Genomic DNA, 14,672 nt, shown 5'->3' with positions numbered 1-14,672 from the left:
TTTTCCCCCCCCCCCCCCCCCCCAAAAAATCACCCTTTGTACAAGCACAGGTACTACATGTTAGTTTGTTGGGACACATTTTTTCGGATGGGTCATCCTTATCAATGAATAAATGCCTCTTTCTATGACCCATTCTCCCACCCCCTGTCTATCTAACTCTCCCATTCCCTCTACCGATACTACGACTAGAAAAAACAGTTTTCAATTCACGAAAGCCAGTTAAGAATGGATATTGAATTGAATGATTTTTTTCACTGTTTTGATTGTAATTAAGGAAACGTATCGATTTTTTACGGAAGGTGTTGTTTTTAATTCGAAGATTACAGCGAGTAGATTAATTGAATGTCGATATTAGAATAATACTATCTTCTGCCTTTCTTTTATAAATGAAACGTCTTGGAGTTTAACGCCAGCTTTTCCTAGTGCCTGGTATTCTGCTTTTTCTCAACCTTTCATTCCAGTTGTCTGGGAGTTTTACGCCTGCTTCTTTTAGGCCCAATCTTTTCTGCTTCTATTATAGATCGAAAGCGGTTAAATGTAAGCTAATGCCACTGTCTTGAGAAAAATTTCCTCATTGCACACTGCATGGCTTTGTCTTCATTAGCCCATTAGGAGTAGGACGTAAAACTCCATTCATTTCTTTCATTCAAGGGTAACCGTTTGGGCATCCTAAGCTTTGACTCAATCACCCAAGTACCCTCACCCCCTCCACCCCCTTCGTGCCATCCTATAACTGAGGCAATAATGCCATATGGTAGACTACGACAGTCTGTGGACTGAATTCAGCCTCCCGTAGGCTATACGTGCCAATCTCCTTGAGGCCACGAACTGAACTCGATTCCCCTCGATGAATGCCTGTCCCACTTGAAGCCGATGGTAACCTATAATGAACCTAATGAAAATCTAAACCCCAAAGTACAGCATGAAACGTGTTTTAATGCACATAGAATTAAATCAATGCGAAGAACGGACTCACGAGAACTGCAGGAACCAACTCACAGGATTTCACCGTTTCCATGGTAACTATGACGTCAATCATGTCGTGCCAACCAGAGAAAATCAATTATCGAGGATTCCCATCTCGCGAGATTTTTTAAACACATAAATCATCGTCAAGCTTACTATTGTAGTAAAATCTAAATTTGGACATTTCCTTCGTATGACATTCGCTTTTAGAAAGCAGTTAAAATACGGCGGGTTCTCTGTGCCAAAAGCCATGTGTATAAATGTGGGCATAATATTCACTTGGGTAATGCAACTAAATTGTGTTGCAAAAATCATATGATGCATGTTGCCTATGAAAAAAGCTATTATTTTATTCAGTTCGTTAAAGATCCCTCGGCAATTAGAAAGCGAAACATACTAGGCTCAAATCCTAATTCCATGATGTATCAAGTCTTCAATGGACCAAAAAAATATCACAAAATTCTGAAATTGCAGAACTATTACGGGACTTGTGACGTCACTGAGCCTCAAATAGTTATTGTTGACAGTTATCACCTAGTTGGCTCTAATTTAACCTCTAATAAATATTGTAAAACATCATTCAGCTAACAAATTACACAGCCAGTGCTTACGGCTATTCCACAAAGCGCTATGCCGATAGCCACATGTAAGATGAACCCTTTTTTTAAGGTGAAATGTAATTTTGCTATAAAGTTTTAAGCAAACGACTTTATATTTCAATTCCTATTGAAAAATGGCAATTTCAACCTAAGAACTGGTTGAATCTTTCTTTTGATGGATTGCAAATTAGCTAAAACACGGGACCACTAATCAGCCACACTGGATGGAATCTAGCTTTGGAATAATGGCAAAAACGGCGTCTCATTTCAATTTGCACTATGCACAATTGCATCAATAGTTATAGGCCTACTTAGTTACACTTTTCCTGAGTCAAGCTTTCAAGATCTGTGTAAAGGGAGACAACTACATTAAATGACTACAGAATTTTGAAGCAAATTTTTAATATAAAATAAGGCACTTGTGAAGGCATGTAACTGAAATGCTCTAATAACATAATTTCACAGTTAAAAACAGCACTAACAATTCCTTTAAAACTGCTTAAAGGGATCAAGTCGTCAAAATATTTGTTTTACCAGTTGATATAACTCTATGGATAGCTAAAATTCAGCTCTATTAACTGGTTAGGCAAATATATGGATACCTATATCCCTTTTGTGCATAACTTTAAAATGTGTTGCAAATTCTAATTTTTAAAAAAAATCTTTCCTGACCTATACAATTCAGAAATTCTTATTTTGCACCAAATTTTCAAGATATCTTTGACCTTATTTGATCGTGAATTAAAATATAAGAAGCCTATATACAAGATATATAAAATAGAGGATGTTTGAACACATAGTGGTGGCACCTTTATAGTATCAACATACTCAATATAAAATAATATACAGTTATATAATGTCTAGATACCAGTACATCATTACAGTATACAACAATAGAAGTTCTCATATTTCTATGATGGCATTAGACATAGGCAGTGTTTACATATACAAATATAATTCTAGATACATCATTGAAACATTTGGCAGTGTTAGCATAATCAATGAAAAAATACAAATATAAGTCAAGATACACCATTGAAACATTTGGCAGTGTTAGCATTATCAATGAAAAAATACAAATATAAGTCAAGATACATCATTGAAACATTTGACTGTTAGCATACTCCATAAAATAACATACCAATAAAAGTTTTGATCCATTTCAGCAGTCATACAAGTCATAAGAGGAATTTAAAACTGCAGTATCAGCATTATACATAAAATAATATACATATAAAAGTCTAGACCATTTCAGCAGTACATCATACAGTTTATTACGCATAGGCAGTGTACACATCCTTAAAAATAAACATCTTCTATATATCAAAATATTACAAACTTCATCTAATACCTTGACATCATTAGGCACTTTTCTTGTAACAAAGAAGAATATAGGATAGTATCTTGGCAGTGTTAGTATGCTTAATAAAATAATTCAAATATATATATATATATACACATAAATGCATAATGGTATCAAAAACAAAACAAAAATAAAAATAAACAACCAAAATAATGAATGCTGTAAAAATTGATCTAGTGAAATAGAAGAAAAACAGAGAAAAAGATGAGATTAGTTCAAGATTTGGACAGAATGAGAGATACAGATCAAACGTGGAAGTCAAATAATATCAAAGGGAGACTAAAAACTTAGTGTTGAACGTCACTCATCGCAAAGGGCCTTATGTGATGCAAGCAAATTTTGCGATAAGTGACGTCATACAACACTTAGTTTTAGTGGAATTGCAGGAACCACAGACATCTGATTGAAAATTGTAATGGTGCGAGTTGTTGTTATCAGTGTCCCGGATACACATAAAAAAACATTAGAAAAACCTCTTTACAATCCCTTAAAGTTTTTTGAGATATATGCTTTATTTGGTTTTGATTTCAGTTGGAACTTTCTGAGAGCACCAATTTCAGTTTGGATTACCAATGCCAGGAAAGAAATATAAATGAGGCCAGCGTAAGGAACTGATATATTCAGACATCTGTGACATTTGATCCATGCTGGTATTCTGAGTTCTGGAAATCTTCCTGGATACAACAGAATTTACCTGAAATACAGTATCAATAGGTAAGTAGAGACTTCTCATTTTAAAAGAACTTAAAATGCAGATCTGTAACAGCCGTTTCTCGTTTTTTTTTTCCTGCAGTCAACTAAAAAAAATTCTGACAATTTCGTCATGGAAATAACGTGGGGTCACCTGTAAATACAACTTGTGTGAATATTTTTCAATGTTTAAAAATTTCAAGTTAAAAATAGGGCAGTGCAGAATTTACATTGAGAAATCTTGTCCAGTACTCGCAAGCACAGTCCGAGTAAATATGTCAAACAAGGGCAATGTATAATGTATACTTACTCTGTTAAACAATGTACAGATATCATCGTGTTTAGCATGCTTTATAAAAACTTTTACTATCGCTTCTATATACCAACTACCTCTCTCTCTATTTCTCCATGCATAGAAACCTTAAATAAATAAAATAAAATAAAATAAAATAAAATAAAATAAAATAAAATAAAATAAAATAAAATAAAATAAAATAAAATAAATAAATAAAAAAATAATTAATTAAATAAATAAATTGATAAATTAATAATTAAATTAATAATTAAATTAATAAATGAATAATTTAATTAATAAATAAAAGAAATTAAATAAATTAAATTAATTTCAACCCTGACATTTAGAGATATTTACTCAGTTATTCCAACACTTACCAGCCTGTGTAGGGTAGCCTATGATCATATCAGAGAGAGTTGGTAACTGTTTTATCATGGGTATAGCCGGACCACCATCTGTTTCATCTATAGATACACCTCGATCAAACGATCCTGAAATATTCAATTTTCAACCCTGCACTGATATGAGGGAAATTTTTCAGGACAGCAATTTTTAACAGCCTGTAGCACCCTGGTTTATATTTTTCCCAAGTCTGCCCCTACTCCAAAAGTTTTACCTGGACCTTAAACAGGGTCAATTTGAATCCTTACCCTGACTCACAAAGCCACTGACAATCCTTACAAAACATTCAAAACTTACCTCCACGACAAGCTTGTACTATAAAAATCTTCGGCTTGCCTTTTAACAATGGACATTTATTATTATTAAAAAGATCAAATATCTGGTTTAAAGCTAGCATCTCCCCGTCAGTTCCGTAGATATAGCCCTCTTCACCATGGCTCAACAGACAAATAAAACAGGCATCACTATTCTCATGGTCTTTTAACTGAGAGAATTCTTCTACCTTCTCATATAATTCCTGTAAATAAAGGTACAGAGTTGTCTAAATATTTAATTTACCAGCTGAAAGAACTAAATCACCTGTATTCCTTTTCAGAATTGATTTCCCATCATGGCTTTTGCGCAGAGGTTCATTTAGCCCCTTAACACAACTGACTTAATATAAAAATAGGATAAAGTAAAGTAAAGTAAAGTAAAAGTTGGTTTATATGTGAGGATCCTACAGCTAGCATCCTTTTAGCCCTTATAGGAGTACAAGTATTGTGTTACCTTAGGTCCAAATCCATTCTTGGCAAATGTCAGAGTAAACTCTAGACCCCAGAAAGGGTTTGTGGATCTCTTTTGAACCTTACAGCCGCCCCCCACTTTGGATGTTATACATTACCTTGGCCGTCAATCCATTCTCGTCGTTGTAAAGTAAGACATTGAAATGAAGTTGTAAGAGAAGAAAATGTAGATTATCACGATCGATATCAGTTCCCTTCCGTGGTGTCTTCCCTTTAACTTCATTTACATTAATAATCAACGCTTTTCCACGCGGCATTCTTTTCATTGGATACGACTGAAAAATAATCAACCAATCATATTACACAATCGTTTTGTAGTTATAACGACATCACATGGAAAAGGTGGGACAATAAACTAACTGCTAAGATGAGAATGAGTGAGGCAACCCAGAAAAAAAGGAAACAAACTATATAAGGAGTATAAAAGGATATAAGGCCTACCTGTTCGAATGCAATAAGTATGAATGAGTGAAATAACCCACAGAAAATAAATGAAACAAATTGTATAAAACAGAAGAAACAAACCTGTTTATGTTCTGTGATGTAAAACTGTCGTGTACTAGGTTGAACTTTGGCTGTGACTTCGCCATCAGTAAGATCTATATCATTATCTATATAATTATCACGAACGCTAGCTTTAATACAGTCTTCTTCTTCTTTAACAACTACAAAATACCAGCATAGACTAGCAGGGGGTGGGACTGGGATATGTTTTTCAAAAATTTAAGTATACAGAATTTAATTGAGTTTTGTTGCCCAATCAGATTACTGTATTTCTTAACTTAAGATGATTTCAGTATTCTGATTGGTCAATCGCCTGAATTGATTTTAAATTTAGTTTTATTATCCAATCAGATTACTGAATTACAGCCTTTCTTAAAATTTAGAATTGATCTTTGTTAAATTTTCAAGAAACTAGGCACAGGATCCCCTTTTTCTCAAAAATGTTAAGAAAGATTCTAGAAAATGGGTACAATATTTACCAGAGTTGACAATCGTTGAAGAGTTCTGTCCCTTGTTGATATCGTTACCATTACTATCGCGACGTTTATATACATTGTGCATAGCATCTAAAAATAGAAATATTATCATTAAATTTGATTGACTTCTACCCTCATATGTCTCTATAGAGTCTCAAGTACCTGTGTTGGAAAGTTAACCCCTCCCTATTTTCAGTTCAAGGCAGCCACAAAATGGAATTTTTGCAAGAAAGCAGGTCATTAGCAACTGACGGCTGCTGCATATTTTCATTTGTTATTAAGCTTAAGTAGAATAAATCTAATAATTCATCAGATTCTCCACGATGTAATAAAAAAATTAATGTTCAGCCAGTCACAAGGTTGACCTCCCCCATTAATTTATCTTACCTATACTATCACAGCGCCCCAATCCAGCATGGGTGGGGGAGTGTGATTCTGAACATTGTTGATGATAATAATGATGATGATGCTCTGTGGCCGGTGTCGGAGGAACTGGAGTAAACTGTTGCCTAGACAAAAATTCTGGCTGGGGTTGTGATATGAAATGTTTTGAAGTGAAACGCATTTCTCCATCAGTGAACAGGGTCTTCTCTGGAAATTTGGGTTTCTCCGAACACTGGACTGATCTTAACTCGGACAGAAATTTCACCACCAATTCGCCATCTTTTGTGTTTTTAATTGACAAACATTCTGGAGAAGGGGATCGTTTCCGTTTTTTCCCATTCTCTTCATTGTTTGTCTCTGGTTTGGCAGTTTGTAATTCTGATTTAAGAAACTCTTCGACTATGTGTTCTTGGTCGTCTGCTATCAGAGCTTCACAAAATTTGTTGAAAGCTTCGGGACCTCGAGTTGGTAGAATATCTAACAATTCTTCAATCTGTTCATCTGGTGTTCTTCCATTCTGAAACGAAACAAAATAATTTTTTCAACATCTTACTGCGCTGTCCCTCGCTGGCCTGATAGATACTGACAATGCCATGCAGTGTGCATTGAGAGATTTTATCATGACAGTGACTATTGGCATTAGCATACTCTTTTTTTGATTTCCAACTGTCAGGGATCTCTAACGTGCACAGCCTGTAAAACACTGCGCCTTAAGTTATAGCCCAATCTGAACAACTAGACACTTTTTTCCAAGTCAACTATCAGATCTGCATGACAGGTAAAAAAAAAAAGACAGCTTCTCTCTTTTTCATGATCATAAGGGTCTACCCTTAAGTTAGAGCAATACTAGGCCTACTTCAAGCATGATCATTCCTCAGTCTTACCTTAATAGTTCTAACTGTACGTTGATTGAATATTTTCCGTGAAATCAGCTGGGTGTATAAACCATCGCGTATGTTCACATTTTCTACAAGTTGACATCTTTTAACAATCAACAAATCTTTATGTTTTTTCTCCATTATTTACTAACTCCATCTACATATCCAACATGATTATTGGCTTTTCCTGCAATCAAAATTATTCAAAATTAAACACAAGCTACATATTCAGAATGACAAGATTATATTTTACACCAGTCTGAATGATATGTTCATTTTACATTAAACCCCAACATAAGTCAAGTTTTTCGACCAAAGTCAGAAAACATATCCGTCTGAATTTAATCATGAAAAATGGACACAGACCAGAGTTCTACCAGCTTTTACAGAAATATTTAGTTAACTAAGTTGCCTAGAGAGCAGGAAAGGTCTAATATAGAAGACATAGGCTTAGTAACTGGGCTTTAACTTGGCCTCTTTAAAACAGAACTTGATTACGTCCCTTTAAAATGGCCCCTAATTTTTAAAGGGTAAAAAAGTGATATTTCAACAAATTCAAGCAAAATATTGGATATACAGTCCTGTTAATAAGAAATCAAGGTAGACACTTACTAAATCGACATAATTGCATCAAAATCAAACCATATTTTAGGCTTTTTGTTGTATTTTGGTTAGTTTCATCCTTTCTTCCCGCTATTGATTTAGTCTCGATTATCAAAATATCAACCACAGTGAAAGAAACAGACTTGTTGTTCGAGAATACAGGAAGGATGATGTCATCTTTATCCGTTGCTGATAAATTTATATGTCTTATTTCGTAATAGTCTAAAAAGGGAATTTAAATAAGGGTCGTGTTTATTCATCCATAACACTATGAGCGACTGCATTCTTTTTTCATGAATGGGTTCACCGAAACATTATGCAAAATGTGGCGTTGGGTGTTTTAGCCATTTTTCACAGAAAGAGTATGCGCCTTTTTTGAGCGCATTGGGCCGCATTAGGGTGGGTAATGGGTACATTTTTCCCAGTTATGATGTGGTTACTAAGCAACTGTATGAGTCGCGGCTATCTGAAATATATTGCAAAAAAAAAAGTGAACTTATTTTGAAGTAAATATTCGAAAATTTGGAAAAAAATTATTGACGACAATATGTCGCGAAGGCAAAAAAGAGAAAATATCTTTTGAATTCAAGTTAAAGAATGATATGTAATGATATCAACTAAACTATGCCAAAACTCCATTTTATTCATGCCTTTGCTTGGCCAACAGGTGCCCGTTCAAATCTGAAAATTTTAGATCTAGTAAATTGTCGATAATCAAATTTGTCCATTAGGCGTGAAAAATAAATGTCATTTTGCCGAATTATTGCAAATCGGTTCACAGTTTGCTTAAATTTTGTTAACAACGGATCTCTTGACAGCTGTAAATTGTAAAAAAAAAAGAATACGCCTGGGTTATTTTCAGTCTGGATATTCTCGTCTACAGTAAATCAGCCGCAGAGAAAGACGCCATTTTGTTGTGGAAACGGTAGATTCTATACTTTTAGACAATTTTACCTCAATTTTTACCATAATTTCGTGTACTCTTTTGAAGTTTTAACCTACAAAGATGCCAGACAAGTCTAAAGAAACCGAAGACGCTGTCCAAAGAGCTAAATTAGCCGAACAAGCCGAAAGGTATGACGACATGGCCAAATTCATGAAGAAAGTCGCGGTTGCAGAGGGACAACTGTCAAACGATCGAAGAAATTTGTTATCTGTAGCTTACAAGAATGTAGTAGGAGCTCGAAGATCATCTTGGAGAGTCATTTGCATGATTGAAAACAAAGCTGAGACGGACAGCCGTAAAAAAATTGCAACAGAATTCCGCAAAACCGTCGAGGAAGAGTTGGACAAAACCTGCAAAGAAGTTCTTGATTTATTAGACAAGGAACTGATTCCTAATCTAGATGGAACTGATTTTGATGCAAAGGTATTTTATTTGAAAATGAAGGGAGATTACTACCGATACATTGCCGAATTTGCTGAAGAGGAATCTAAGAAAGAGGCATCTGAGAAGGCAAAGGATGCCTACAATGACGCCTACCAATGCGCCAAGGAAAATATGGTTCCTACGCACCCTAATCGCCTTGGATTAGCTCTCAACTACTCCGTGTTTTACTATGAAATTCTCCAATCTCCTGATAAGGCGTGTTCATTGGCTAAGGAGGCGTTTGATTCTGCCATCGCTGAACTCGATAACCTCAATAAGGATGATTACAAAGACAGTACATTGATTATGCAGCTTCTCCGTGATAACCTTACGCTCTGGACCTCGGACGCCGATGGTGGATATAATGATCAAGAGCCAGAACAAGATTAATTCCCAGCTTATTTTAAATTGACATTTGATGCTAAAACATTGAGAAGTTTTTAACCGAGCTTTCAGATGCTCCTGTCCATTTCAACGTACATTTATAGGGTACCTCAAGTGTGGTCTAGTTGATTCGTCAATCATTGTGCTTTTGGTACAAAGAATTCTGGAAACCTATTTAATTTTTATTGTAGACTGCTTTTTTGTCCTTGTGTATCCGTAGTTTTTATGTGTTCTTTCTTAAGATTGAGATCTCAGCCTTGCCTTTTTGCTGTGTAATTTCCATGTTTAGGCTTCGTCTAGAAGAGATTCCTACACGATTATCTTTTAATGGCTAATTTTGTCAGTTGACATCTATTTGACACCCCTCAATTATTTATTAGACTCTTCTGTACATTCATTCTCCAATCATTTGTCCTGTTTGACGACAATGTGCGATACAGTTTATTACCAAAATAAGGGTTGAATTTTTACATGAATAAATCCCATGTTGTGATTTTCTAAAGGATTGCTTGATGCAGTTTTTAGGACTAATAAGCATGTTTGTCATCCAAAAAATCATTGCGGATGTAATACTCCCAAAATTTGTTAAGTAGCTTTGATAATGTGGAATCTAACACTCAAATTTCTTTTATTTATATATTTCAATAATGTTGGATGTAAAACTCCATTCTATTATGATTGAAAAAGGATGTAAAACTCTCCAAACTGTTCTAGACAGTAAGATATAAAACCGAATTGTTAAATAACAAACATAAAAGGCTATTATTCAAACTTGCGAATATAAATTTGAATTTTAAAGGTTATCGTATACCATATATTGCAGCTTAAGTCATTACTATCTGAATATTCAATCTCCCTGAATGTTAATATTAAACTTTTCTCAATCAATATCTACAGGCATTTATTGTTTTGTTTTGCAACTTTGCTGATTTTTTTGTGTGATATATTTTTTTCGTTTTTTAATCTCTGATCTTTTTGTCAAACTTTTTAATGTCTTGATGACAAACACTCACGATGTATGATTAAAATTCTGTAGATCAGTCATACTTTGTCAAGGAAAATTTGATATCGAAATTAAGATTTTGTAAGCTAAACAGAAAGAGGAAAGTTAGATAAATCCAAGCCATATTGCAATAGTTAAGTCACATGACATAAAGCCAACAAAATCAATAAGGTAGACATGAGTCTTATAGGTACCCTGAATCGGAAAAATAAAAAAGAAATGATAACACAGGTATCTGTGAAAGAATAAGCACACTCTGCCTATGAAAGAATATTTAGAACTGTTAGTTCTTTCAGATCAAGCTCTTTTATTAATTAGATAAAAGTAATTAGTGACTGGTTCATTAGTCTAAAATCTTCCTATTAATTATGTCACTGATTATTGTTGGCATAAGTTGGTGAAGTTATATAACAGGCTTAAAGAACATCTGCTCTGATATTCTTTAATTTGGGTGTGGACTATAGTTAAGTCAGATAGAGTGTGTCAATCTTATGACATTATTGCTTGAGTAATTCATAAAAATGGTCATGAATTTGGGTGGGGACTATAGCTCAGTCAGCTAGCGTGTTTGAATCTTGTGACATCATTGCTTGAGTATGTCAAAAAAAATGGTCATGAACTTTTATATTTGTTAGCTTGTGGTCAGAATTGCAATTAAGAATTAAAATGGTTATGTCCAATAAAAACTTTATGGCTATTGGGTCAAATGAGATCATTTTTCTATGCCAATGCCAAATATGCAGGGTCAACTTTTTAAGATAATTGTTAATTTTTTATATATCTTTATCGTTTTTTTTGTCTAACTTTGCTATCCATTGTTTTATTTTGTGTTGAATTTATGTACATGTAATGTATTTCTAGCCTTCATCCATTTTGTAGAGAATGATATAGCTTGCACAGTACGCTGATTTTTGAAATGTTTTCACCTGAGTTAACACAACTCCTCAAGCCATTTACATACCAGATATATTAAAATACATGTTAGGGCATGTCTAGGGTTGGCTCATTTCTTTATACATTTGGATCTACTTGGTAAATGTTACTACAGACTAAATCCAGATTTTAAATACAGTAATCTGATTGGATAAAATAACTAAATTTTTAATCAATTTTAGTGATTGACCAATCAGATAACTTGATCACTAACATCATCACAAGTTAAGTTTACAAGAATAAGTCCCTAGATCTCTGTTAGTTATTATTGACAGAGGTCAGTCTGAAACTTACTGACTCTATATCTGATCTCTAATAGTTATCCAGAAACAATCATTTAACAGAGACTGGGCAAGCATCAGAAAGTTGGCTCATAGTCTTCTTGTTAAATTTGATGGCTGAATTTGGTGTTTTGCAAATTTTAAAGCTTCCATTACCACTATTAGAAATTTTGTCATCTTTAGTTATGTTTGTGTCCATCTTCCCAAATTAAAACTGCAATATTGAGCTAACCGCAGAATGTCACTTTACATTTTAGGAGAGAAAGGGGCATCCTTTTATTCGTTTATTTTATACACACCTTTCAACTTATATTCCTTGTTTTTTTTATCCCTATCTCATATTTTTAGGTCTGTGTTTTTATTGCATCTTGTGTAGATATATATTATGTACACACATTACTAGGTATAATCAATTAAATGTTATAGACTACCATATTCTTGTTCTTTTTCGGGGCCGTAATTTCTTCCTCTTTACAATGTCTAGCTATTATGAACTTTGTCTTATACCTTTACTGGTATAGCCACTTTTCTTGTATATTCACAATGTCTAGCCATTACGAACTAGTCTTATACCTTGACTGGTATAGCCACTATTCTTGTATCTTCACAATGTCTACCTATTACGAACTAGTCTTATACCTTGACTGGTATAGCCACTAGTCTTGTATCTTCACAATGTCTACCTATTACGAACTAGTCTTATACCTTGACTGCTACAGCCACCTTTCTTGTATCTTCACAATGTCTACCTATTACGAACTAATCTTATACCTTGACCCTTGACTGGTATAGCCACTATTCTTGTATATTCACAATGTCTAGGCATTACGAACTTTGTATTATATCTTGACTGCTATAGCCACTATTCTTGTATCTTCACAATGTCTACCTATTACGAACTAGTCTTATACCTTGACTGCTACAGCCACCTTTCTTGTATCTTCACAATGACTACCTATTACGAACTAGTCTTATACCTTGACCCTTGACTGGTATAGCCATTATTCTTGTATATTCAAAATGTCTAGCCATTACGAACTTTGTATTATATCTTGACTGCTATAGCCACTATTCTTGTATCTTCACAATGTCTACCTATTAAGAACTAGTCTTATACCTTGACTGCTACAGCCACCTTTCTTGTATCTTCACAATGTCTACCTATTACGAACTAGTCTTATACCTTGACCCTTGACTGGTGTAGCCACTATTCTTGTATATTCACAATATCTAGCTATTACGAACTAGTCTTATAACTTGACTGCAAAAGCCACTATTCTTGTATTTTCACATTGTCTAGCTATTATAAACTTTGTCTTATATCTTGACTGCTACAGTCACCTTTCTTGTATCTTCACAATGTCTAGCTATTACGAACTAGTCTTATTACGAACTAGTCTTATACCTTGACTAGTATAGCCACTATTCTTGTATCTTCACAATCTCTAGCTATTACGAACTACTCTTATACCTTGACTGGTATAGCCACTATTCTTGTATCTTCACAATGTCTAACTATTACAAACTTCATCAAGGTATAAAAAGCTGTTGGTTATGGCTTGATATTGTGAAGACACCATTTCCTCAGGATATCTTCCAAGCTACTACTTGGTTTGAGATAAACATCACAAGGAAATTTTATTAAGAAAATATCTCCTTGACGATTTTCTAGAAATTTCCTTACATGGCAATCTTTATCATGTTATCTTATTAGAGCAGTAAAGAATTTGCTATGGGTTAATTAGGTCTGGAAAATCAAGACTCCTTTGAGCATGCGCACTAGACACCGCTATTTTATAAAGTGGATTATGTCCCTTGCAGTAAAGTGGGTTGGGCAGAGTTTAATCATTATAGAAAGCTCGTCATTGACATTTATGTCATTTCTCGGAATCTAAATAAATGACTCATTATTACGCCGTTTGTTTATTGACTAAGGGTAGACACATTACAGGATTAGTCTCTTTTTAAGAACGTTAATGCTAAAGCTAAGCCGGTTTAATTAAAACCACCCTTGCACCACTCTCTAGTTTGTCCCAAAAAGGCTAGCCTAGTTTAGTTCCTTCCATTTGAGTCTTTTAAATGGGATCGTTACGTATCCCTCGACAGTAGGAATTGGAATAAAAAAAAAGGCTAATAACTTTCGAAATTTTCAACTTTGCTTGACGTTGCCCTTTCTTCAGTATCCCAAACTGTACCATGGCCAAAACCGAAATATCGACCAGTCGCCTTTGGATTTTAAGAGTCCAAAAGATCGCCGACTTTAATATCCACAGAGCATGATAGTTCATGTTGAACAACGATGCTCGTTTAGTTAGTTATATATCTTAAGATTTCGGACAAGGCTGTCCTAGCGGGCTTCTTCTCGACAGCAGTCCCCCCCCGCCCCCCTTTTTTTTTTTTACCGAAGGTCACTTAAGTGTTCAAAAATTTTAAATTGTTTGCAGGGGTGCCTTCCCTATTTGTACAGAATTGTCTTCCTGGTTTTAACCATTTAATTCCAAAATCCAAATCTAATGTAGTCAATTGTAGTCTGTATGTTGTCAAACAGCAGTTGCTTCCCTTTAGTCCAGACAATTCTAAAAAAATGTCTTGCTTGAATTTTACATGTATAGCTTAGATGACGAGGTTCCGTGGTTTAAAGGTATAAATTGAAATAACTTATCCCCCCCCCCCCCCTCCAATAAATCTGGTCCCACAGTTTTGATATGTTTTCATTGACTTATAAATGCTCCCCAAGCCCCCCCCCCCCCCCCCCCC

The 14,672-nt window shown here is 34.6% G+C and overlaps 2 protein-coding genes across 2 annotated transcripts; one reads left to right on the top strand and one right to left on the bottom strand.

Annotated features, from left to right (window-relative positions):
* Positions 1 to 3,844: 3,844 nt before the first annotated feature.
* Positions 3,845 to 4,799, bottom strand: LOTGIDRAFT_133150 (hypothetical protein; the record flags this gene model as incomplete). The annotated part of the gene is made up of 3 exons (XM_009067382.1): positions 3,845 to 4,038; positions 4,291 to 4,404; positions 4,613 to 4,799. Coding segments are annotated over 3 exons (495 nt in total), but the record flags the coding sequence as incomplete, so codon positions are not given.
* A 4,029-nt stretch (positions 4,800 to 8,828) lies between these two features.
* On the top strand, positions 8,829 to 12,347 carry LOTGIDRAFT_222442 (hypothetical protein). The gene has a single exon (XM_009067381.1). The coding sequence runs from the start codon at positions 8,952 to 8,954 to the stop codon at positions 9,702 to 9,704; it is 753 nt and encodes a 250-aa protein (XP_009065629.1). The 5' UTR covers positions 8,829 to 8,951; the 3' UTR covers positions 9,705 to 12,347.
* Positions 12,348 to 14,672: the final 2,325 nt, after the last annotated feature.

The sequence above is a fragment of the Lottia gigantea genome, assembly GCF_000327385.1.
Source record: "Lottia gigantea unplaced genomic scaffold LOTGIsca_82, whole genome shotgun sequence".
NCBI lineage: Eukaryota > Metazoa > Mollusca > Gastropoda > Lottiidae > Lottia > Lottia gigantea.
Note: the sequence above shows the minus strand (reverse complement) of the source record. Positions and strands in the feature narration are given on the sequence as shown.